The sequence below is a fragment of the Oncorhynchus keta genome, chromosome 32, assembly GCF_023373465.1.
Source record: "Oncorhynchus keta strain PuntledgeMale-10-30-2019 chromosome 32, Oket_V2, whole genome shotgun sequence".
Classification (NCBI taxonomy): Eukaryota; Metazoa; Chordata; class Actinopteri; order Salmoniformes; family Salmonidae; genus Oncorhynchus; species Oncorhynchus keta.
The window spans coordinates 33,249,866-33,275,890 of record NC_068452.1 but is presented as its reverse complement, the minus strand read 5'-3'; the positions used below and the strand labels follow the sequence as shown (position 1 = coordinate 33,275,890).

Below are 26,025 nucleotides of genomic sequence, written 5' to 3'. Positions count from 1 at the left end.
TGTAATACATCAAACTATCTCTCTACACACATACAAACATACAGAGGTGTAATACATCAAACTATCTCTCTACACACATACAAACATACAGAGGTGTAATACATCAAACTATCTCTCTACACACATACAAACATACAGAGGTGTAATACATCAAACTATCTCTCTACACACATACAAACATACAGAGGTGTAATACATCAAACTATCTCTCTACACACATACAAACATACAGAGGTGTAATACATCAAACTATCTCTCTACACACATACAAACATACAGAGGTGTAATACATGCACTAGACGTAGTTCTTGTTGGCGGCGGGGGCTGAAGCGCTGTTGCCGTAGTACTTGGCGGTTCCTCCTGAGCTGCCAGATTTGGCTCTGCTGAAGCACATGAGCAGGCCTCCAGCCAGAATCAGCAGCACCCCAGCAGCCCAGCCAATAAAGATACAGGTTCCCAGCTCCATCTTCTGGGCCACAAGGGGGTTGTAGAAGTTGCTGATGACGTTGTGGGCGGACCAGCTGACAGGGATCATGAGGAGGAGGCCAGACACCAACAGAGCGATCCCGGCCACAAGGCTGATCTTGGGCTTGATGTCCTCATTCTCCACGCAGGTGGTGAAGTCGGCGCCGGCGAACAAGATGAGGATGGCCAGGGAGGTGACCATGCAGCTGATGATGGTCATGGCACGGGCCGCCTGCAGGTCAGATGGCAGGACCAGCAGGGACTCATAGCTCTTACACTGCTGCTGGCCAGTACTCTGCACCACACAGGTCATCCACAGGCCCTCTTCAGTTTCCTACACACAGAGACAAATAGTTACAGTAATACACATGCCATTCATTCATTACAGCATATTTGACTTCAGCACATTGCATTCATTCTACGTTTTCCGAGTTATTAGAGTCATTTGAGTCAATATAATGTTAGAAAGTATTTAGCGGTTTCAAATGAAAACCACATAGGGCTAATAAAACACTTGATCTGCTCAGTACCTGTGCCGTTACGATGTTCTGTCCTGTAAATGATGACACTTTCCACCTAGGGATGGCACAGCACACAATGCCCCCGATCAGGCCCAGGATCCCAAGGGCCACACATACAATCTGTACCCCAGCAGATCCCATCCTGGAAGAGAGAGAGAGGGGGGATACAAAACAGTTCACATTCTGGTATTAAAGGAAGTGTAGCTGCTTTAAACGTAGATATAGAATTACATGGTCATTTCTGTGATCATCACACAGCAGAGTACCCCACAAACACCTACACACACATACTTACACACACAGACTCATTCCCTATGACAGGCCTGTACAAGTCATGATTGTGTAGCTCAGAGGTGCATTTAAAAACAAAATCTCAGAAAGCACAGCCCTGGGACTAAGTCGTGTTGTGACAGGCCCGGTCTACCTCGGCCTGCTGCTGCAGCTCAGAGGCATGCTGCCACTCCTAGTCTCACTGAGACTTCAACCTCTCCTCACCTGGATCCACTCAATCTCACCTAGCCCTGCGAAAAAGTCCAGCAAATGTCATCCCTTTAGCTGAGTACAACTTTATTAAATGAAGCCAAAAGAGCTTTTCTTCCACCCCAAACAGTCAGTAGCCTTGTAAAATGTCACACCTTTAGCTGAGTACAACTTTACTAAATCAAGCAAAAAGAGCTTTTCTTCCACCCCAAACAGTCAGTAGCCTTGTAAAATGTCACACCTTTAGCTGAGTACAACTTTACTAAATCAAGCCAAAAGAGCTTTTCTTCCACCCCAACAGTCAGTATTGTAAAATGTCATCCCTTTAGCTGAGTACAACTTTACTAAATCAAGCCAAAAGAGCTTTTCTTCCACCCCAACAGTCAGTATTGTAAAATGTCACACCTTTAGCTGAGTACAACTTTACTAAATCAAGCCAAAAGAGCTTTTCTTCCACCCCAACAGTCAGTATTGTAAAATGTCATCCCTTTAGCTGAGTACAACTTTACTAAATCAAGCCAAAAGAGCTTTTCTTCCACCCCAACAGTCAGTATTGTAAAATGTCACACCTTTAGCTGAGTACAACTTTACTAAATCAAGCAAAAAGAGCTTTTCTTCCACCCCAACAGTCAGTCAGTAGCCTTGTAAAATGTCACACCTTTAGCTGAGTACAACTTTACTAAATGAAGCCAAAAGAGCTTTTCTTCCACCCCAACAGTCAGTATTGTAAAATGTCACACCTTTAGCTGAGTACAACTTTACTAAATGAAGCCAAAAGAGCTTTTCTTCCACCCCAACAGTCAGTATTGTAAAATGTCACACCTTTAGCTGAGTACAACTTTACTAAATGAAGCCAAAAGAGCTTTTCTTCCACCCCAACAGTCAGTATTGTAAAATGTCACACCTTTAGCTGAGTACAACTTTACTAAATGAAGCCAAAAGAGCTTTTCTTCCACCCCAACAGTCAGTATTGTAAAATGTCATCCCTTTAGCTGAGTACAACTTTACTAAATGAAGCCAAAAGAGCTTTTCTTCCACCGTAACAGTCAGTATTGTAAAATGTCACACCTTTATTTTCTCCACTGGATCATATTATTTATTCCATCTAAGCAATAGTTTTATTTATTTAACTAGGCATGTCAGTTTAGAACAAATGCTTTTGTCACATTGACGGCCTTGGAACAACTGCCTTGTTCAGGAGCAAATTGACAGATTTTTACCTTGTCAGCTCGGTAGTTCGATCTAGAAACCTTTCGGTGACTGGCCCAACACTCTAACCACTAGGTTACCTGCCACCCCTTGATGGTATGCTACTCTCATTGAATTAAGAAAACATGCAATAGTGCTTACTTGGACCCTTCTCTTTATATTCAACTGGACAAGACCAGGCAGACTAGTAAAACAAAGACATACACGTGTCTTCTCTTCTCACAAGGACCCATAGAGGTGAGGGTAAGAGGAAGAGGAGGAGGTCGAGAGGATGGGGGTGAGTGGTAAGAACAAAATGACTAATAGTAATTGTTGCTACTTATAGATCCTGGTGAATCACTGAATCCTGAGCATAACATGATGGCGTTATGTTTGATTCATCAATGGAATAGAGTATGAATACCTTTCTTATACCATATTGAAAAAAGTAGCGTATTTTGGATTAACCATAGAGTGTTTCACAATAGATTCATGTCAAAAGTAAAAGTTTGGGTGGAAATGTTCCTCAGAACGTATTATCTTTTAATCGATAGAGAGCAAAAAAAAGGTGTATTTGTTTGTACTTTGCATATGGCCTGAATCATACATACCTTAGTCTGTTTGAATTAAGTGACATTCATGAAAGTATAAGGATGTTACATTCATGTGTCTGCTCCCTAAACATACCATCAATATTAATTTATTTAAACTTGATTGGATTGGATTGGTTACTCCACTAAGAGTTATAACAAATTAAAAAGCAGTTATAATGCACTATGGAGCTGGTATGTTTCATATTTGAAATAGCACAAAATCAGAGTTACAAGGTGAAAAGTTTAACTAATACCTTAGGTGTCCTCTTGTCTTGATTGGAAATTTGAAAAGTAAAGTTCTTTGTCAAGGGTTTTCCTTCTCTTTCAAAAGGAAATTCTACTCTCTTAATTCAGGCGTTGATCTGTGTAAAGCGGTGGTCTGTTATGTAGCTGGTGTGATGTAAAGACTTTTGTAGTGGACTGTGAGGTGTAGGGTGGGGCTGGGAAGAACAGGAGAGAGAGGGATGTACCTCACAACCAGTCTGGACTTGTCTCATGCCTCTCTTTCCCACTCTTTTTCCAAATTTCATTTGTTTCCAGTGTTGACATTCCAGGTTTAGTCACAACTTTTTATCAGTGTTGGGGAAGCTACTCTGAAAATAGTTTACCAACCTACCAATTACTTCACACTGGAAGATGTTAAGCTACATTAAAGCTCCCCTTAAGACAAATATAGTTTACTGAACTAAAGTTACTTTGAAAAACGAGTTCACTACATCCAAACTACTTTGTGAAAAATTATCATATGTAAATCTGAAATGTCATAGACTATAAAATTGCAACAGAACAGAACACTTTATGTTACCAGAATGTGTAACGCTACCATCATGCTGCCCAAAGCTAACGAAGGTGGGAGTAATGGAGAGGACAGTGTTTTGCTATCGCAAGTGCATGATCTTTTAAATCAACAAAAATATGTCTACAAGCAATTGTTACAGCAACAGGAAAATAGCTTCAAGAGCTTTGTCCAAATATTGGTGGACTCAGCTAACAAAAGAATGGACAATATAACCAGAGAGGTCCAAGAATATAAGAACAGTTTGCAGTTCTACCAGGGAGAGGTGGATGCCCTGAAAGAGACTTGCAGCAAGTTGACAACAAACTCTAAGTCTATGTCTGTGAATCATTATTACAAATGACTGGCAAAACAGATTAGAAGGACAATCCAGGAGGAATAACATTCTTGTAGATGGCATACCAGAGTCTCCACCTCTGACCTGGATATAGTCTGAGGAGAAAGTGAGCTATTTTTTTTACTGAAAAGCTGCAGATGGATCATAGGGGACTTCTCTGAAGCTGTGTGCCAGAGGTGGAAAGAACTTATCCCAGCTATGAAAGCTACCAGAGAGCATGGGTGTAATGCGTCTGTGTGAAGCTGGTGAGATGAGTCAGGCGCAGGACAGCAGATATGAGTAATGAAAGCAATTTTACTCAAATAATACAACAATACACGGCGTATAAATACAAGGCCACAAATACGTACCGCGGTACAATAAACAATTATCATCACACACACAACAACTGACACAAGTGCCTGATTGACGGACTCTATTAGCTAAACAATGTTTTTATTTAATTTTTTATTCTCCACATATCTATCTCCGATAAGCAACAAAGGAAAAGGCTAAGAACAGCCCATATTAATATACAGTGCCTTCAGAAAGTATTCACACCCCTGGACTTTTTCCACATTTTGTTGTGTTACAGCCTGAACCCCATAATGTGAAATTATGTTTTTCTATGTTTTTCTATTTTCTATTAAAAATTAAAATCTGAAATGTCTTGAGTCAATAAATATTCAGCCCCTATGTTATGGCAACCCTAAATAAATTCAGGAGTAAACATTTGCTTAGGTAGTCACGTAATAAGTTGCATGGATTCACTCTGTGTGCAATAATAGTGTTTAACATGATTTTTGGATGACTACCTCATCTCTGTACCCCACACATGCAATTGTCTGTAACGTCCCTCAGTCTAGCAGTGAATTTCAAACAGAGATTCAACCACAAAGACCAGGGAGGTTTTCCAATGCTTCGCAAAGAGGGGCACCTATTGGTATATGGGTAAAAAATATATATAAACAGACATTGAATATCCTTTTTAGCATGGTGAAGTTATTAATTAGACTTTGGATGGTTTATCAATACACCCAGTCACTGCAAAAATACAGGCGTCCTTCCTCACTCAGTAGCCGGAGAGGAAGGAAACTGCTCAGGCATTTCACCATGAGGCCAATGAGCCATGAGGTGACTTTTTAACAGTTACAGAGTTTAATGGCCGTGATAAGAGAACATTGAGGATGTATTAACCACATTGTAGTTACTCCAAAATACTAACCTAACTGACGGAGTGATAAGAAGGAAGCCTGTACCGAATAAAAAATATTCCTAAACATGCATCCTGTTTGCAACAAGGCACTAAAGTAATAATGCGAAGAAATTGGCAAAGCAATTAACTACATTTTCTAAAAACATGTTTTCACTTTGTCATTATGGAGTATTGTGTGTAAATGTAAAAAATCTTGAATCCATTTTAAATTCAGGCTCTAACACAGCCAAATGTGGAATAAGTCAAGGGGTATGAATACTTTCTGAAGGCACTGTATGTAGCCTTAGAAATAAGGTTAATGAAATCAATAACTTGCTAACATTGGATAACATTCATATACTGGCCATCTCTGAAACTCACTTACAGTACATTATTTATTTTTATGAAACAGCAGTAGCAATACAAGGATGTAACATCTACAGAAAAGACAGGAATGCCTATAGGGAAGGTGTTGCTGTATATTTTCAGACCCATATTCCTGTTAAACTTAGAGAGCTTTGTCAAAGTGTTGTGGTTGCAAGTTCCCCTACCTCATTTAAACACTTTTCTTGTGGGGTGCTACTTTTTGCCACGAAGTGCTAACACTCAGTATTTGGATCATATGTGTGCAATGCTCGATATTGTGTGTGATATTAACAGAGAGGTCTATTTTCCCTCAAAATGAAGCTTCTAACTGTGACTAATGGCTGTAATACGACCCAGGTTATCACTCAAGCAACTACAGTGCATACAGATAGTGTTGGATCTGTTACATTGACTTGTATCGGTCATCTCTTCACTAATACTGCAGAGCTTTGCTCCAGAGGGGGAAATATTGCTCCAGAGCAATATCAGTTCCCATTGGCTGTAGTGACCATAACATTGACCACATTAATATGAGCACTGTATTCCGGATAGTAGCTCATATGCCGCTTAAGGTCTTTATAGGTATAAGCCATTTACATGCACCTCTGATATCCCTCTAATGAGTATCCCTGTATCCATGAATAAAAATAATATTCCTCATCTAAGTTCATATGGGTTAAATGGAATTGTGACTGAAATATGGACACTGACTGTAGGCCTACAACCTCTCACGTGTAGCATAATATAATATTAACTCAGAATTATGCATTTCTTGCAGTGAAATTATACAACAAATTATAATTTTGTCTTGGGAACAGGAGTGGAGAAATATGATTTCTTTCTTTCAGGATCTCTTGAGAAAATGCAAATGCCAATGTAATGTGTTATCTTTCACACTGTTATGCAAGCACACAGTATTTCAACCACATAAAATATGCACCCAAGACAAACGGAAAGCTTATTAGGAACATGTTTTGTCGTTTTCTCAGCTTTTCATTTCCTTAAAACTGGTCAAACATTTTGCACAGGACCAATCTTTCTGTTGTTTTGGAGTTAAACAAAACAGACAACCTTACTGGTATTAAGTACATTACTACATTACTAATGCATTCATTATATTGATATAAGACATTATTCTGGTGAGCACTACTTTTCTGGGTCAGCAAGTTATGACAGAAGAGAAGCTGCATGTATCAAACTATAGTTGATAAACAAATGACCTACCAAATGTCAGAAATTATAATATGGCCAGTGGCGATTTTAGCATGTAAATCTTGGTGTGGCAAAACCAAAAAGAAGTGGTAGGTATGCCAGCAAAGCCACAACACTAAACAATACATGAATTGCACTATACGACTGCTACACCTTGCTATCAGTGGAGCCTTGTCTGGCAGTGAAACAGTTCATTCAGCCTCATTTACTGCCTTTAAAAAAAACATAGCTGATATGGCTTTTATCTATAATTTCTCTTCATTATTTATCTTCATATGACAAGGATTAAAAATGATTTGCCAGTAGATTGATGACTTGATTCATGATGATGACTGTTATATAAGATTTTGAATGTATGATGTTGACATGATCAGTCCAATAAAAGCTAATGTAGATATAACGTGATTTGATGTAATTTTATCTGTGGCCAATGACCTTGAGCCTTCTTGGATGGACACTTCTAATGTACTGTAACTCTATGGCAGCACTCAAGGAGCTAGAATTTTAGAGCTCTGCCCTTAGCCTTGGCAATGATGTCGTGTCCCCATGACTGACAGAACACTGCGCCAAATCACGGCGCAACACTCCGTATTTTATGCTGGCTTGCCCCACCACAACAGAAAGCACTGAGCTAGGCTGAAACACCTGCATTTTGGAGCTTCCTTATTAAAATGTTTAAAAAAGAGAGACCTTGTTTGTATGCGGCTTTATTAACTCAATTATATTTTTTATTGTTTATTGTTTGAATACTGACATGTATTAATGCCAAAATAACATACAAAACAGGCAAGCCTTTTTATTTACTTATATTTTGCAACAAATGTGGGGCTTTAAACTGCCTTGAATGACAGGTCGCCACTGAATATGGCCTACCAAATGTTGGAAATTATAAGCAGAAATTTACAGTAACTTAATTATAGTAGGCTAAATTATAAGGGTGGGTCAAATTGCACAAGTAGCCTACTTTTTGAAGTGATTTGTTTAACAATCAGATGAAAACATAATGCATCACACACCCATGATATGCAAATCTGAACCTGCCCAAACCGCAAAAACAACAATAAATGGGATAAAATGTTAACATGCCACAGTATCCAGTTTTAGATCAGCATATCCCAGGTATCTAGCCCGGGTTTCTTATAACCGGGAAACAAGATTTTTCAGGTTATTGTTAACGGTATATGATGTTTAAAAACAAAATACTTGAGTATCCCGAATAATAATGGGATATTGGTGTGAATGTAAACGCGGTCCCTGTGACAATAATAAGGAAAGCCAAAGTGCCAAAGGTTGGGCCCAAAGTAATTTATAAGAGATCATACAAAAAAAATTATCAGCAATCTTTCGTTGAAATACGTATGTTGGTCTGATGTGTATGAGGAAGTGAATCCAAATGCAGTATTTGTAAAGTTATTAATGTATGCCAATTGTTGACAAGCATGCACCTGTTAAGAAACTAACTGTGAGAACTGTTAGAGTCCCCTGGGTTGATGATTCATTGAAAAATGATATGGTTAAAAGAAATTGTGCAAAAGAGGTGGCAAACAAGTCAGGCTGCTCAACTGATTGGTTGACACTGTAAATTGAAAAAGTTTGTGACTAAACTTAACAAAAAGAAGAAGAAATTATAATATCTAACCAAGATAAATGACATAAAACACAATGGAAAAAGACCTTGGAGTACCTTAAATGATATCATGGGCAGAAATCCCCATTCATCTCCATCATTCATTGAAGTTGATAGGTAATTTATAACAAAACCTTTCGATATTGCCAATCATTTCAATGACTACTTCATTAGTAAAATGGTCAAACCTAGAAGTGAAAAGACAACACTGAACAGTGAACCAATCATATTTATGTATAAAAGATCTAATAATAAAAGAGAAGGATTGCTGTTTTGAATTTGGTCGTTAGTGTGGGAGAGGTGGAAAAATGGTTGTTTTCCATCAATAATGGTCAGCCACCAGGTACAGACAACCTTGATGGGAAAATATTGAAAACGGTAGTAGACTGTATTGCCACGCCTATTTGCTATGTATTTAACCAAAGCCTAAAGGACTGTGTGTGTCCACGGGTGTGGAAGGAAGCTAAAGTAATAGTAAAGCACCCTTTGCTCGCTCTAACAGCTGCCCAATCAGTTTGCTGCCTGTCCTTAATAGCCTGGAGAGAAATGTGTTTGACCAAATACAATGCTATTCTTCAGAGTACAAATTAACTACTGACATTTAGCATGCATATAGAGAAGACACTCAACTTGCACTGGCTCAGATGACTGGTGATTGGTTAAAAGAAATGGAAAATAAGATGATAGCTGGAGCAGTATTGTTAGATTTCAGTGCAGCCTTTGATGTTATTGTTCATAAATTGTTATTGAAGAAACTCTTGCTATGGCTTTACATCACCTGCCATCACATGGTTGGAGAGTTATTTATCCAATAGAACCCAGAGAGTATTCTTCTATGGAACCTTCTCTAACATCAGATGTGTACAGTGCAGTGTCCCTCAGGGAAGTTGCCTTGGGCCGTTACTATTCTCTATTTTTACAAATGATTTGCCACTGGTCTTATACAAAGCTAGAATGACTATGTATGTGGATGATTCCACATTACATGTCAGCACCCAAAGCCAATAACACTTAAATTATAAATAAGGAGTTACAGTCAGTATCAGAATGGGTGATTAATAATAAACTGGTCTTAAAAACATCTAAAACTAAAAGCATTGTATTTGGTTTAAAACATTCTGTAAGACATTAACCTCAACTGGAGTTGTGCATAAAGGGTGTGACCGTTGAGGAAGTTGAGGAAGCTAGATCCTAGTTATAACATTGGATGGTCAATTATCATGGTCAAGTCCAATTGACAAAGTTGTTGTGAAGGTGGGGATGGGTATATCTGTTATAAAAAGATGTTCTATGTTTTTGACACAAAGATCAACTTGTTCAGGCTCTGGTCTTGTCCCATCTTGATTACTGTCTGGTAAAATGGTCAAATGCAACAAAGAAAGACCTAGCAAAGCTGCAACTGGGTCAAAACAGAGCAGCACGCCTTGGCCTAAACGACACATACAGAACTAACATCAACAACATGAATGCCAGTCTTCCCTGGTTGAAGGCTGATGATAGTTTAACTGCTTCTCTTCTAGTTTTTATGAAAAATATTACTGTGATAAAAATTCCTGATTGTATGTATAATCAAATTACATACAGCTCAGACACCTACACATACCCCACAAGACATTCCACCAGGGGTCTCTTCTCAGTCCCAAGTCCAAAACAAATGAACGGCAACACACAGTATTATACAGAGCCGTGATCGCATTGAACTCCCTTCCATCTCTTATTACTAAAGTAAAAAGCTGAACTCTAAAACAAAATCTAATGGCACGATAGGGACTGTGAAATGACACACACACACAAACACATGCACACATAAACACAATCTAACACACACACAATCTACACACACATTATTTTTAATTTTATTTCATTGTATTTTAAATTTGTGTGACTGTTCTTGTCTGTCAGTTTATCAGTGTTTTGTTACTTGTCGTGTTTTATGTTTTTGTGTGGACCCCAGGAAGAATAGCAGCTGCTTCTGCAAGAGCTAATGGGATCCAAATAAATGAATAAAAACAAACTGTTTCAAGTGACAATTATGAAGGTCTGATGCTAAAAAAGAAAGGAAATGATTGCCCACTTCACCCATATTATATTTTTGTAAAAAAGTAGTGTGTACTTCCAGTAGTTAGCTACACCGCAACATCTCAAAAAAGTAATTCAATACTATTCAATAAAATGAAAACAAAGGATGTGAGTGAAAGATAAATTGTTTATTTTTGGTTGTATAGATTGAAGACATAAACAACAATAACAGCAGAGGTCTCTCAATACCATCACGAAACCATGAATCATTTGGAGTTCACACGTTTAGGCTCTGATTCATAGTAAACATGTAACCTATGATTCACTGTGAATTCAGTCGAAGTCACCCCCACCCCATACGGGAAAGAGATGAATTAGAGTTGCACAACATACACATATTACCTTCCCACAAAGTTATACACTACACACTAAACTACTACATTATTTGAATAATCTGTGTAGTAATAGGGCAAAAAACAGGACCGAGTTTGGGAAACCCTGGACACAACCCTAATCAAAATATGCCTTACACTTTTAACTTTTAACACACGGTGGCAGTCCTTGCCGGTACCAACCCCGTTGGCGGCGGTTTCCACTAGATAGCACAGTCACAAAGTTGATATTGGCTATATCGTAAAAATAATTGAAAACATGCTTTTTGGTCATAATTTGAGGTTAGGTTTGGGTATACGGTTAGCAGTATGGTTATGGTAAAGGTCTAAAATCACATTTTAAGAAGATACATTGCAGAAATAGGCGGAGTTTCTGACTTTGTGGCTACGGTAGTTCTTTATACCTCAGTGTTGGTAACTAGTGACGACCGTTGATGTCATCGGTGAAACAGCTGGAGGTGGGGCACCACTGTGTGACGGATGTACAATGTATCCAATGAAAAACGAAAACATGGGTTCAAAATCAAGCAGTGACCCAATCATTATTGAGTAAATGTAAAGCTCGCCTTAGTGTCAACCCCCTGTCTTCTCGCTTCCCCTGAACAACACGGCCCTTTTTAAGTTCAGTGGGGGAAGAGAAAGGGGGACTCTGAAATACGAAGACAAAAAGACACTAAACAGACCTGAAAGGGCCCTGTCTTCTACACGGGAAGACTATTGTCAAATCAAAGGTTGATTATATGTTAACATTTCGTATTTGCATCATTCATTATTGGCTATCTATAACTAAAGCGGGTAGCTTGGTTTGTTAGCTAACTAACATCGGATAGCTAGCTTGAACTAACTAGCTAGCTAACCCATTTAGCCAGCTAGCTACAACACGGAAGGGAAAGTAAAGCCAAATGAAAAATTTTCCCCCTCAATTTGACATAACAAAATATAAGCTGCCTAGTTGTTTGTTTAACGTGATCGGTACTTGTTTTTTTGTCTCATCGAAGAAGCAACACGAAACGAAGGTCTTGACTGCCTGAACCACGACAAAAAAAATAAGTAAAATGGCGGAGCCGGACAAATTAAACATCGACTCCATAATACAGCGTCTTCTGGAAGGTGAGGATTTGCACTTAACTGGGAATCAAGCCACTTAATTTGATTAATTACGAATCATTTGCTTGATGTATTTTCAGCCTCGGAATTCTAACGATGTCTGGTGCATGTTAGCGTAGTTAGCAGGCTTAACGTCAAGTTAGCTGTTCTCTTTGAAAACGATGTGTCCGGGTTAGAGCGCGAGATAACGTTACCTAGGTCTACGAACTAGTAGGGCAAATGAGAGATGGCTGGCTTGCTGCTTCAATCGTTATCACTTGTCCTGAAGTGCCTATTATGTTGTATTAATGGCAAATCATTATTAAGATGACAAACGGCTATTTTACGATGATGCTGTGTTAGCTAACTCTAGCTAGCTACTGTAACGTTAAATATGTTCCGTGTTCTGTCTAGTGTATGCTGTTATAAAAATGAATGCAAAGCTAGCCAGTAACGTCGGTTAGTAGGTTTTGTCTACCATTCATTTCTGTTTCCTGCATCCAATCTTTCCATATCGTTTTTTTGTTTGCCAGTATTTAGCTAGCTATGTCTAACACACACCGGTTACACTGTAGCCTAGGCAGACGATAGTACATGGGTGCTAGATCTGTACTATCGTCTCGGTTGGATGTGCATTCCCGGTAATACACTAGTGTCCCCCAATGCTTGTACATAAAACATCCTCCATTCAAGGGAAATATGCTTACTTTATTTTTGAAACACAATTTCCCACAATTGTTTATATTTTTGGAAAATCTAATATGTTGCACACCATGTCCAACTGAGAATGTGGAATATCCAAAAATGTCCGAAAAGACAGTTTCATAAAGTATGCATATTTTCAGTATTTTTTTAATGCCCATTAAAGCTAGTTAAGGAGGAAAATGATGCATTTGCAGCCTGAATGGAGGATGCTGTATGTAGGAGCAGGCCCATTGCAATTCATGCCTGGATGAGGGAGAAGCATACTTAAGCATGTTTTTCAGAGCTGCGGATGCAATTATCATGTGCTGAAAGCGTGCTTGCTGAAGTAATAACTTGCTTTTGTAGGTAGGTTTAGCCATATCATTAGTGGTTGGTTACACAGAGTGAAGGGCACCATTGGGTCACACTACTGTTATACTCCAAATTCCATGGACAGGAAACACCAGTGCCCTGGTTTTAGACTCTTATCTGTCTAAAGAAGGCCAATGGGCTTTACTACATTATAAAGTAAAGGGAATATCCAGATTTGGGTTTGTTTGTCATTGGCCAAGTAGCTTAGCAGGGCTGAAAGTTGTGCATACTGTAAACACTAGCGGTGGAAACATTATGGCACATTACATTCTCTGCGATCGCAGTAGATTCTTTTAGGTAATGAAGTGTCGCCCCTCTCCTTGCCCCAACCTGGGCTTGAACCAAGGACCCTCTGACCCTCGCCAACTGTCACCCAAGAAGCATCATTACCGATAGCTCCACAACAGCAATGTCCCTTTAAGTGCTAGGGAAACAACTACTTCAAGCTCTGAGCCAGCACTAGTTAGCGGTGCTGGCTAGTAGTAATTGAACACTACTAGCCCGCGCACCGCTAACTAGCTAGGTATTTCACATCGGCTACAGAAGCATGAATAGTAGAAATATGGGCTGTCTTGGGGAATGTGAGGGACAGTGTTGTTTGCAAGTAGCAGGCCTAATGTCTTGCTTTCTCTTGGGTTTTTACTCTGAACACATCTTTTGTTGTGGGCAGCTTATGGAGGTATTGATGGATTAAAACGATTCCTCTAACCGTGTTTCTGATTGACCACCACACCACTGTTGAGAGTATTGTGGAGGTTAAGGACTGTTGAATAATACGTAGGTGTTAGTGTTTGGTGCATGGGGAGAAGCTGTCTATACCACACAGGTTTGCCTACCCTCAGTCCTGGCCACTCCTTAGATTTATGATGGCTTCTATCGTAACAGATATGAGCCTTGGGGACTGTGTGTGTGTACATGGGGGGGGGGGCAGAAGCAAACTTATGATCTGTATGATAAATGTTGCGTAATGGGAGACCTGAGGCTGTCAGACCAACATAAGCCCCTCCAGCTACTAAATCTGCAGGGGCCTCCTGCTGTAATGAGCACAGTGGCTGAGCCAGACATGAGCTTCTGCTGGCCTGGGAACAGTTCTGAAAACAGGAAGTGGGGCATTCTGCTGCTCTAGGAACTTGTCTAGTTAGATTTAAAAATGTCTCTCTCCAAGTCTGGTCTAACTGGTTTAAAAGTCACGTCAGGTGTTCAAACCCCTGGATCTGCTGTTTTGTTCTTCCCATTTTGACAATTATTGACTCGAATGGTACTGCACTTAACCTAGACATTTTCACATGTCTGTTTTCTCAGCGTTATCGCTCCTCTACATCATGGTAATAGCAGTGCATCATGTTGTAGGGCTCCACCACAATAATCCAGACATTTCATCGGATGTATAAGTGTGAAGCATCCGATTGACACTTCTACTCACTACCTAATATGGTGATGAGAGAAAGCCCAGTGGCCGGCAGTGAGACCAGATGGATTTTTGCAGACATCGTGATCATTTTCTCCTTGATGAAACATTTGACCTAAACACAGTTTTCTGTTCTCAAAGCTAGAATCCATTATGAAGAGTGGACTAAGTTTTGGAGATTTTACCCTTTGTCAAAGTAAAACAATTAGAATGTTGTTTAGAAGGAGTGCAAGGGCAAATTTAGTTACTGCACACACACTTCAGAGTAGGTGTTCCTTAACGGAAATATGCAAATGCATGTTAGAACGCGCCAATAGGACCTCTCTAGCTCTTGCTTGGCTCTGCCCACTCCTTGCTTGTTCTGCCCACTATGACTAATTTGTTCCTGTTGGAAACGCCAGGCTGTGGTCTATCTTGGGTTAGTAAAAAAAAAATCTTTGGCTCCACCATGTTGTCTGTCTCCAACTGTTTGAACAACATACTAGCCTGTCCACTTGGTTGTTTCCCACAATTCAATCAGGTAGGGGACTGTGGATCGGTCTCTGTAAGAGGTCGACCGATTATGATTTAAAATAAATAAATAATAATAAATAAATAAAAAGTATTTGTAATAATGACAATTGCAACAATACTGAATTAACACTTATTTTAACTTAATATAAAACATAAATAATATCAATTTAGCCTCAAATAAATCATTTAACATGTTCAATTTGGTTTAAATAATGCAAAAACAAAGTGTTGGAGAAGAAAGTAATATGTGCCATGTAAAAAAGTTAACGTTTAAGTTCCTTGCTCAGAACATGAGAACATATGAAAGTTGGTGGTTCCTTTTAACATGAGACTTCAATATACCAAGGTAAGAGGTTTTAGGTTGTAGTTAACATAGTATTTATAGGACTATTTCTCTCTATACCATTTGTATTTCATATACCTTTGACTATTGGATGTTCTTATAGGCACTATAGTATTGCCAGTGTAACAGTAAAGCTTCCGTCCCCCTCCTCGCCCCTACCTGGGCTCGAACCAGGAACACATCAACAGCCACACTCGAAGCATCGTTACCCATCGCTCCACAAAAGCCGCGGCCCTTGCAGTGCAAGGGGAATAACTACTCCAAATTTAAAAGCGAAAGACGTTTGAAACAGTATTCGCGCACACCCAGCTAACTAGCTAGCCATTTCACATTAGTTACACCAGCCATTAGGCTGGTAGGCTTGAAGTCATAAACAGCGCTGTGCTTGCGAAGAGCTCCTGGCAAAACGCACAAAAGTGCTGTTTGAATGAATGATTACGGGCCTGCTGCTGCTCAGACAGCTCTATGAAATCAGACTTAATTATAACATAATAACACACATAAATACGAGCCTTTGGTCATTAATATGATCGAATCCGGAAACTATAATTTCGAAAACAAAACGTTTACTATTTCAGTCAAATCCAATTTGTAAGTCGCTCTGGATAAGAGCGTCTGCTAAATGACTTAAATGTAAATGTAAATACGGAACCGTTCTGTATTTTATCTAACGGGTGGCATCCCTAAGTCTAAATATTCTTGTTACATTGCACAACCTTCAATGAATGTCATAATTACGTAAAACTCTGGCAAGTTAGTTCGCAATGAGCCAAGCAGCCCAAACTGTTGCATATACCCTGACTCTGCGTGCAATGAACGCAAGAGAAATGACACAATTTCACCTGGTTAATATTGCCTGCTAAACTGGATTAGTAGTTATAACTAGTGATTATGATTGATTGTTTATTCTAAGGTAAATTTAATGCTAGCTATCAATTTACCTTGGCTTCTACTGCATTTGCGTAACAGGCATGCTACTCGTGGAGTGCAATGGTTAGTGTTGGACTAGTTAACTGTGCGGTTGCAAGATTGAAACCCCTGAGTTGACAAGGTGAAAATCTGTCCTTCTGCCCCTGAAACTAATTAATCGGCCATTCCGATTAATCGGTCGACCTCCAGTCTCTGTTCGTGCGTAAGTAAAAAATTAAAAAAAAGAAAAAAAACACCATCTCAGAGAGCACTGGCCCGAGTTTGATGAAACATTGGTGAACGATGACAATGACTAGGCAGGAGCTATCGTAATTAACTGAAATTTGTGAGTCACACCAGAGAGGAAGAGGTGAAGCGAGAGGAATCGCTAGGCCCAAAAGCTGTCTTCTTCAGCAGATGGTGTTTTTACATTTTTCGCTCGTCAACTGAGGTGTTTTTGTATGGAGGTCAATGCTTTATCTTGGCCAGGTCGCATTTGTAAATGAGAACGTGTTCTCAACTAGCTTACCTGGTTAAATAAAGGTGAAAAAAAATATATATATATATATATTACACACACAACAAAATGGGTGTTGAATTTGGTTAACAAAAAATGTAATGGCTTATTTGCTACCTAATTGATCAAATAGAAGTTTCATAATGTTTTAGTTGTTCGTTTTTATGCTCATTGCACATTTATAAACAGGCTAGACAGCTAGTAGACTAGACAGGGTCTACTCTGTGCTAAATTTTGGGAGTTGAGACATAAAACAGGTATTGTTGGAAAGGTTCACTTTTCTATTACAGTAAAATGTCTCGAATGTGTTTCGGTGTCCATATGAATGATTCTGTTGTACCAAACCTCAAATGCAAATAGCCAGTTGAAACGGCTTGTTGTCATAGAGAAAGAAGTAATCTATCAACTTTGTTGTTGTGAGGGGGAGGGGCTAGGTGTGTGTGAATGGGAAGGTGCACACAGCACTGGAGTAAAAAGACAAGCAGACATAAACGCTCATAAAAATGGGAGAACTTTTTTCTTAAGATGCATGTGTTTGGAATTTCTCGCTAAAATGCACATTCAACTGAATGAGATATCTCTCAGCCCTAGCCCCTTTTGACTGCGGCTCTTGATGGGTGGAAGTGTTGTGGAAACTGTGTTCTACTCTGTCCATGATAAGGTTGTCTGACAAGTTCAGTAAAATATTTAAAAACAGTTGTACTGGCAGTATATAGCAGACCTTTTTTTCTCTTGCGGTGTGGCAACTCATTTACAAGGCAGAGTGTTTGCCTCTGTTGTGAGAGTTGTCATAATTAGCCTAACATGTCATGTATGGCATTTTCTAAATTAGTTTTGAAGTCTTGGCCAGTCCATAAACCATCACCTGTGTCTTTTTGTCCATCCAATCCTGCTGTATTTCTATGATGTAGAGACAGACCAAGGTAACTGCCTTCTGGTTGTTTAATCACTTGTTTGTCAGAGAATGGTGACTGACTACCATCAACCTTTAGCTGCACCATGTACACCGTAACACATGGGCCAGCCTGGTGACAATGTTTGCAAATCAGTTAAATGTGGTGACGGTGTGACTAGTTTCAATGGGATTAACCATCAGCCTCCTGACCTGTACATCTGAACGGTCAGTCCATGCCGCTACTACCACCTCCTGTCACCATCTGAGGATGTCCATATCAGCCATGGACATATCAGGAGGGGAATCTGAAGCCAGCCAACTGTTGATTCCCAAAGGCTTTCCTATTGTGCTTGTCCAACTTTTTTAAATTTTCTATCCCGTGACCAGCAAAGCGGAAAGCCCTTTGTCTGACCCCCTCCCCATCCCCCACGCCCCTTCTCTAAGCTCACTGTTGCCATTGGCCATGTGGCTAACTTTAGAGTAAGCTCTGTCATGGCTTAGCCGACCCTAATCCAGGTTTAAAGTGACAAGCAGCACTACCCTATTTATACCCACATTTCACTCTTTAGGGCCTTGGCCTGTGTTGCTGCCCTAACATGACACTGCTCATTTAGATCTATTGCTGAGGTCCTACCTGGAAGTCCTCGTCCGTTTCCATCCTCCGTTTTCAGAACAAATATGTGTGCCCCTCTCCCACTGCCTGTGATTTTATTAGGGCAGAATATATTTTTGTGAAAGCACTACACTGAACAAAAATATAAATGCAACATGTAACAATTTCTAAGATTTTACTGAGTTACAGTTCAAATAAGGAAATCAATCAATTGAAATACATTCATTGGGTCCTAATCTATGGATTTCACATGACTAGGAATACACATGCATCTGTTGGTCACAAATACCTTACAAAAAAGGTAGGGGCATGGATCAGAAAACCAGTCAGTATCTTGTGTGACACATCTCCTTCGCATAGAGTTGGGAGGCAGGTAGTTTAGTGGTTAGAGCGTTGGGCCAGTAACTGAAAGGTTGCTGGTTCGAATCCCAAGCCGAATGTTGTCCCACTCCTCTTCAATGTCTGTGTGAAGTTACTGGATATTAGTGGGAACTGGAACACTGTCACACACGTCGATCTAGAGCATCCCAAACATGCTTGCTGGGTGAGTATGCAGGTCGTGGAAGAACTGGGACATTTTCAGCTTCCAGGAATTGTGTACAGATCCTTGCGTCATGGGCCGTCCATTATCATGCTGGAACATGAGGTGATGTTGGTGGATGAATGACACGACAATGAGCCTTACGATCTTGTCACGGTTTCTCTGGATTCAAATTGCTATCGATAAAATGCAATTGTTTGTTGTTCGTACCAAATACCAGCCCATACCATAACGTTGACATCAGCAAACTGCTCGCCTACACAACATGGTAAGCAGTTGTCAGTACGTCCAACTGGCCTCTCAATTTTTCTAAAACAACGTTGGAGGCGGCTTATGGTGGAGAAATTAACATGACATTCTCTTGCAACAGCTCTGGTGGCCATTCCTGCAGTCAGTATTACCAATTGCATGCTCCCTCAACTTGAGACATCTGTGGCATTGTGTTGTGTGATAACTGCATGTCCTCGTCTAGTTTGCTATTTGGCAAGGTCAGCAACGTTCAGTTTGAGCTGTCAGAGTTTTGACAAGTGTTCAATTAACCCCGGTGTGTGTTTTTGTAAAGAACACTGTCTGCACCCAGCTTGTAAAGCAGAATGTCACTGAAGGGTTTCAGGCTATTTTATTGTTCTGCTCTCTTATGTGTGTCTAACCCATTTATCTTCAGCAATTACAATACCAGGTGCATGATAGAGCACAACAAGTGTCTATGGTTGAATATTAGAAGGTTTTCTGTTGATGCTTGTTTGTCATTGCCTAGTTCTCCTGTGATGGTTTATAGAGCGCTGGCATTAGACCTGCACCCAGGGAAGACAGCAGAACGTGCAGGAAAGGAGGTGGAATTGATTCTGTGACACAAACAACCCTGATGCGCATTCTTGCACAAGTCCCCCGTACATCATGAGTCACTGGAATACACTTACTACATGCTCCGTTATATCCTTGCCTGGAGCTTGTCATGCAAACAGGATTTCTGAATAATACAGTCCTACTGTTGTATTTGTTTGACTATAGATGTGCTGTTGTAGTGATCCCTTGCAGCTATAGTGAAGGATCTAGTTTGGAAGGAGTATTGAGATTGAAGTAGAAGCCTCATCCAGCTGATCATATTAAACCTGTACTTGACCTGCAGCGCCACAAAAGCCTCAAGCTGCCCTGCAAATCATGCCAACATACTTAAGAGTATTCCCTGCTCCAGGGTTACAATGGTGCGATAACTGCATTAAACATTTGACCAATTTGTGGCTCCAGTAGAGCTGATCACCTGTCTGTTGATCATTGAACACTTATCATATCAGTTACACTGTGGATTTGCACCTCTGCTTGATGAACATGTAACACAGCCACAGGGTGGGTTTTTCCTGGTAGAATATGTGTGAATGTCATAACTAGCTACTGTACTCAACAAACATGTAAGATTCTTGATATCCAGAGCAGAGTTGGGGGACAGCCTGCCTCAGGAAGATGCTCAGCTCAGCACTGTGCATGTGTCCCTTGTGACCTGACCACATCTCAGACCATCCTGCTACTACCAGCCTGCTACTACTAGCCTGCTTAGCTCTGCCGTGTGGTCAGAGGCAGCCTAACAACGTTTGCTGTCAGTTCACAGGCTCTATGCTACCAGACTGCATGCGGTGTACTTGTAACCAGAGAGCTCTGAAGTTGGCCATGAATGATATGTTTATTTAATTGTGATTTAGGCCTACTTTGATTTTAAGGGCAGTGTATTTGGTCCTTGTTTGAGTCGTACAGTGTGAGATTCGCTGCGTATGCCCTTTCCGTTGCAGCCTCTCTGTCCTGGTTACATCAGCAGACGGGCAGGTGGTGTGTTAATACATGCTTCTGGGGCTGGTTGCACACTGCACACATTTGTTCACACATAGCCAGGCCTGTACCTTCTGCTGGTACTCAGTTCAACACATCATCCCCTAGCCTTGAGTGCTCAGAAACAAAGACCCCAACACCCTTTTCATTTAGGTTTCACGCTCTGTAACCTTGAGATTCTCACATCAAATAGTTCATCCTCCTGGCTTGTGCTGTGTGAGGAGATTCACCTTGGCTCTGCAGTATGCTCAGGGTTGTGCTGTCAGCGGGGCCCGTGATATTGATTGGTTTCTCTGCTCTGGTGTGCTGTGTGTTAGATCTGTGGCTGTGCTATTTGTGTATGTGTTGTTTCCATGGTCTTGGCCTAGCATGTTTGTTCCAATAAGCGCAACGTCAGTCCTCACTCTGTTTGCTCTGTCTTTCTCTCCCCTCCAGTTAAGGGCTCTCGGCCAGGCAAAAACGTTCAGCTGACAGAGAACGAGATCCGTGGCCTTTGCCTCAAGTCTCGCGAAATCTTCCTCAGCCAGCCAATCCTGCTCGAGCTTGAGGCACCACTCAAGATCTGCGGTGAGTCATATTGGATAAGTTATTATGGCTAAAATTGGTTTCATAGTAATTAATGTCAGTGTAGCAAAGCAGCTGCGCCTCTCTGACACAACTGATAGTGAAAGCTCCCAGGTTTCATAACACAACTGATTGTCTGATTTACTGTAGAATTCTAATCTCTAATTGCCTTTGCTATCTCAGTCCAACGGCCTGTATACACACACAGATCTAATGTAGTCAGGGAGGGTGTGGTAGTGACTGACTGGCCACCTCTGTGCTGCCCCCTGCAGGTGACGTCCACGGTCAGTACTACGACCTGCTGCGGCTGTTTGAGTACGGAGGTTTCCCCCCGGAGAGCAACTACCTGTTCCTAGGGGACTACGTGGACCGAGGGAAGCAGTCCCTGGAGACCATCTGCTTGCTTCTGGCCTACAAGGTCAAATACCCAGAGAACTTCTTCTTGCTGCGCGGCAACCACGAGTGTGCCTCCATTAACCGTATCTACGGCTTTTATGACGAGTGTAAGTGCCGAGACGAGAAGCTGGAACACATGCTTAACAGCAGGAGACCGGAACACACACAGAGTATTAACCATTTAGTAATGCCCCTTGCTCCTCTTTAGGTAAGAGACGGTATAACATCAAGCTGTGGAAGACGTTCACAGACTGCTTCAACTGTTTACCCGTGGCTGCCATTGTAGATGAGAAGATCTTCTGCTGCCATGGAGGTGGGTGGTGTATGCTTGCATGGTCTGTGTGTGTGGGTCTTTCCACTGTGTGCCTTATCAATACGCACTTGGTGGCCCCATGATCGTTTGGATTAACCACTCCCCTTAAGTGTTTGTGGTGGAAGATGACTCAAGTGTTTACACTATACGTTTGATAAGAGGTGGTAGTTATCAAGGTGTGATTTCAGATCTTATTGTTCTTGGTGGTAGAAGACAGTATCATGGCATTCAGCATTCATTTGTATGGTGATGTAATGTTTCTGTGTGCTATGTTCTGTCCAGGCCTCTCTCCAGACCTCCAGTCCATGGAGCAGGTGCGCAGAGTGATGCGACCCACAGATGTGCCTGACCAGGGCCTGCTGTGTGACCTGCTGTGGGCCGACCCAGACAAAGATGTCCTGGGCTGGGGCGAGAACGACCGCGGGGTCTCTTTCACATTCGGGGCAGACGTGGTGGCCAAATTTCTGCACAAACACGACATGGACCTTATATGCAGGGCACATCAGGTAATGGCTTAGCTCAGTGGTTTAGAGTTTTGGATGGGGGTTAGGGGCTGGGAAGAGAGTATTTAGCTGGACACTGTCAGACCAATGGTAGGTTTGGAAGAATAGAGGGATCTTGTAATTAATCAGGGAAATCAGATGATCAAAGATCACTACATGAAATATTGAAGCACTTTTTTTAAAGCTGGAATCTTTAATTGGTGACACTGCCACGTCTGTTTGGGATATTACAACAACAAAGAAGTTGTAAACAACAAACCCTATTTTCCCCTCTGACATTTTTTATTGATTTATTTCACCTTTATTTAACCAGGTATGCTAGTTGAGAACAAGTTCTCATTTGCAACTGCGACCTGGCCAAGATAAAGCATAGCAGTGTGAACAGACAACAGAGTTACACATGGAGTAAACAATTAACAAGTCAATAACACAGTAGAAAAAAAAAAGGGAGTCTATATACAATGTGTGCAAAAGGCATGAGGAGGTAGGGGAATAATTACAATATTGCAGATTAACACTGGAGTGATAAATGATCAGATGATCATGTACAGGTAGAGATATTGGTGTGCAAAAGAGCAGAAATTGCACGCGGGATAGAACAGAAGAATATGTACTGGAATTGTTTTGGTCCATGCTGCCAAAGACGACGACTCCGTTTCACAACACAAACAACAACAAAGGTGCTGGGGTGAACAGTGGCTCTGTTTCCACCGATGCGGATCCCATCTTTAAAGCGTGTCATTTTGTGTTTTTACTGGCAATGGAGGTTGTTCATTTAAGATGGTAACTCCTCTGTTTGAAATGTACTGATGGCCCTGCAGTTGTTGGTTATCCACTCCTGGTATTTTTCCTGTTTATTTTTCATTGCGTTCTTACCTCTTTCATTCCTGTCCTCAGGTGGTAGAAGACGGTTACGAGTTCTTTGCAAAGAGACAGCTTGTTACTCTGTTCTCTGCCCCTAACTACTGTGGAGAGTTTGATAATGCCGGTGCCATGATGAGTGTGGATGAGACCCTCATGTGTTCCTTTCAGGTGTGTACTCTTCTGCTTTTCTCTCTGCCCCTTTTCTCTCTCCTTCAGTCTGGCTGTTCCTGTCCGTCAGTCTAGATTTTTAAGCTCTGATGTCCCCTGTCTTACCTGTTACGTGCTTCAGTGTTCGGTCTGTAGGAGTATATGTATATTTATAGCTGTCTAAAGAAAGCCTCTCTATTCCTCAGATTCTCAAGCCAGCGGATAAGAAGCTCTACTCTTATGGTGGAGGTGGAGGAATGGGATCTGGACGCCCGTCACCCCGCCACGGAATTCCGCCAAAGGCGGAAGGCCAAGAAATAACACCCACTGGACCCCCTCCCTGAACCAAGCCCCCCACTCTTTTGCCCTACTTTTCCCCTCATCATCAAACAGCAACAAAGCAGACAGTACCTAGGGTTCGGTCCTCTTTTTCTCTGATACTGTTTTTAGCTGTTTGAGTGTATGTATGTCCGTGTGTCTGAAAGAGAGGTTTATTGTATTGTTTGTATGTCCTTCCTTTCCCCTGCTCTGTTCTCCTGTCACTTTGTAGATGAAATTGGTCCTTCCTTTCAGTGATGTAAATGCACACCTGAGGGGGAGGAGGGGAAAGGAGCCTTTACTGTTTGTTAGGGCCCTGCACTGTTTTGATGCTCAACACAAGCTTTTGTACATTCTGTTTGAGAGGTGTGTGTGTGTGGGTCAATGGGGTCAATCTGCATGGTCAAATGGTAACAACGGCGCACACCACACACAGAGCACAGGTGGATATGTGCAGATGGACCCTTTTAGTTTATGGATTCACAAAGATCAAGAAGCGGACACGTAAAAAAAAATTCTCTCCCAAAAACCAATGATTTAACTCAATCATGGATGTGAAATAGTTTTGCTTTTCTGTTTTTTTTTTGTAGATGCATAAAAAAAAAGGTTGAATCCTTGAGTTTTAGTTTATTTGGAAGCCGATGTTTAATAAAGAACCATTTATTTAAAATATCCCATCACACTGTTCACTATGTTCACCTCACCATTGATTTGTGATTTGTTTATATATTAAATTCCTCTAACCCCCATGTCGAACTCATTCCACAAAGGGTTGCGTTTCCATGGTTTTTTGCTCCACCCTTGTACTTGGTGGATGAATTAAGGTCACTAAATAGTAATGAATTTCAGGGATCCCGAGTGGCGCAGCGGTGTAAGGCACTGCATCTCAATGCTGGAAGAGTCACTACAGTCCCTGGTTTGATTCCAGGCTGTATCACAACCAGCCGTGAGTGGGAGTCCCATAGGGCGGCGCACAATTGGCCCAGTGTCGTCCGGGTTAGTGTTTGGCCGGGGTAGGACGTCATTGTAAAGAATTTGTTCTTAACCGACTTGCCTAGTTACATTCGGCCCCTTCATGCAATGAGTTTGACACCTCTGCTCTACCCCCTTTGTCATTCCCACTTGCTCTTGTCGGAACGGTATCGAAAGCTTTGTTTGTTCAGGGTGGGATGTTGGCATGAGTTGCTGGCTCCAAGAAATACCCATTTCCTGTACAGCATTTTGGGGGCTTTTGCTTAGCAATTTTCTATCATCCCCTTAAAATGTGTTCTCCTTGCCCCTATCCTTTAAACACGGTCAATATCCATCTCTCTGGTTCTCACCCCCCTCATCTTCCATATTCTTGCTCCCATTTTGCTCAGCAGTTTCCCTCTGTGTTCTGAGTAGTCAAAGAATGTCATACCTCAATTCTCACCCCACTTTGCATCTGTCCCCCCACCCCTTACTCAGCTCATGTTTTCTCTTCTCTTTTATATTTAAATATGTGTAACAATTTGCCAGACAACATTAATGCTCATTTCCTGTGCTGGGTTCTTTCTCACATTTTAGTCGCTAGCTCATATCTGCTTCCAGTGCTCTCCTCTCCACTAGGTGGTGCATTTCATACAACACTCACCATTGCGTCATCTCACTGAAGACGGGATCAGGAGTACTGTACATTCAATGCGCCCCAACAGTGCTGAGTGCATTCATGGTGCATAGGCGGCAGTATGTTTTTTAAAGAGCACATGGCTCAAGGTTTTTTGCCTTTGTAGATTATAAAGAAAATTGATCATATTGTGAGACCAAGGAGTGTTGGTTTTAATGACGTGTTATGATCTATTGACCAGAGGAAGTGTTATTTGCTTTTAGATAAGGATATTGAATGCTTGATATACAATATGTTACATGGAAAGGTAATACGCTTGTTTTTAAAAGAGCTGTAATATTAGAGAACATTTTGGGTTGGAAAACGTTTTTGCTGATAAAATAACAGGGCAGGAGTTTCAAGTTTTCGGAATTGTCAATGGCTTGTTTTCTGACAAGGCTTTAAGACAATGATTCAGAGC

At 41.0% G+C, this 26,025-nt stretch overlaps 2 protein-coding genes across 3 annotated transcripts in view; one reads left to right on the top strand and one right to left on the bottom strand.

Moving 5' to 3' along the window:
• Window positions 1-48: 48 nt before the first annotated feature.
• On the bottom strand, window positions 49-3,654 carry LOC118372901 (claudin-4-like). The gene is made up of 3 exons (XM_052491506.1): window positions 3,502-3,654; window positions 996-1,128; window positions 49-799 (listed from the first exon to the last, which is right to left on the bottom strand). Exons 2-3 carry the CDS (start codon window positions 1,125-1,127, stop codon window positions 296-298), a joined length of 636 nt encoding a protein of 211 aa, XP_052347466.1. The 5' UTR covers window position 1,128; window positions 3,502-3,654; the 3' UTR covers window positions 49-295.
• An 8,084-nt stretch (window positions 3,655-11,738) lies between these two features.
• LOC118372899 (serine/threonine-protein phosphatase alpha-2 isoform-like) overlaps window positions 11,739-26,025 on the top strand; it is a 40,874-nt gene continuing 26,587 nt past the window's right edge. The window contains exons 1-2 of one of the 2 annotated variants that reach the window (XM_035758931.2): window positions 11,739-11,901; window positions 12,169-12,280. In XM_035758931.2, the coding sequence (XP_035614824.1) occupies window positions 12,226-12,280 (55 nt within the window). In that variant the 5' untranslated portion in view covers window positions 11,739-11,901; window positions 12,169-12,225. The remainder of the gene's footprint in view (window positions 11,902-12,168; window positions 12,281-26,025) is intronic. The other variant, XM_035758932.2, reaches the window with a different exon arrangement.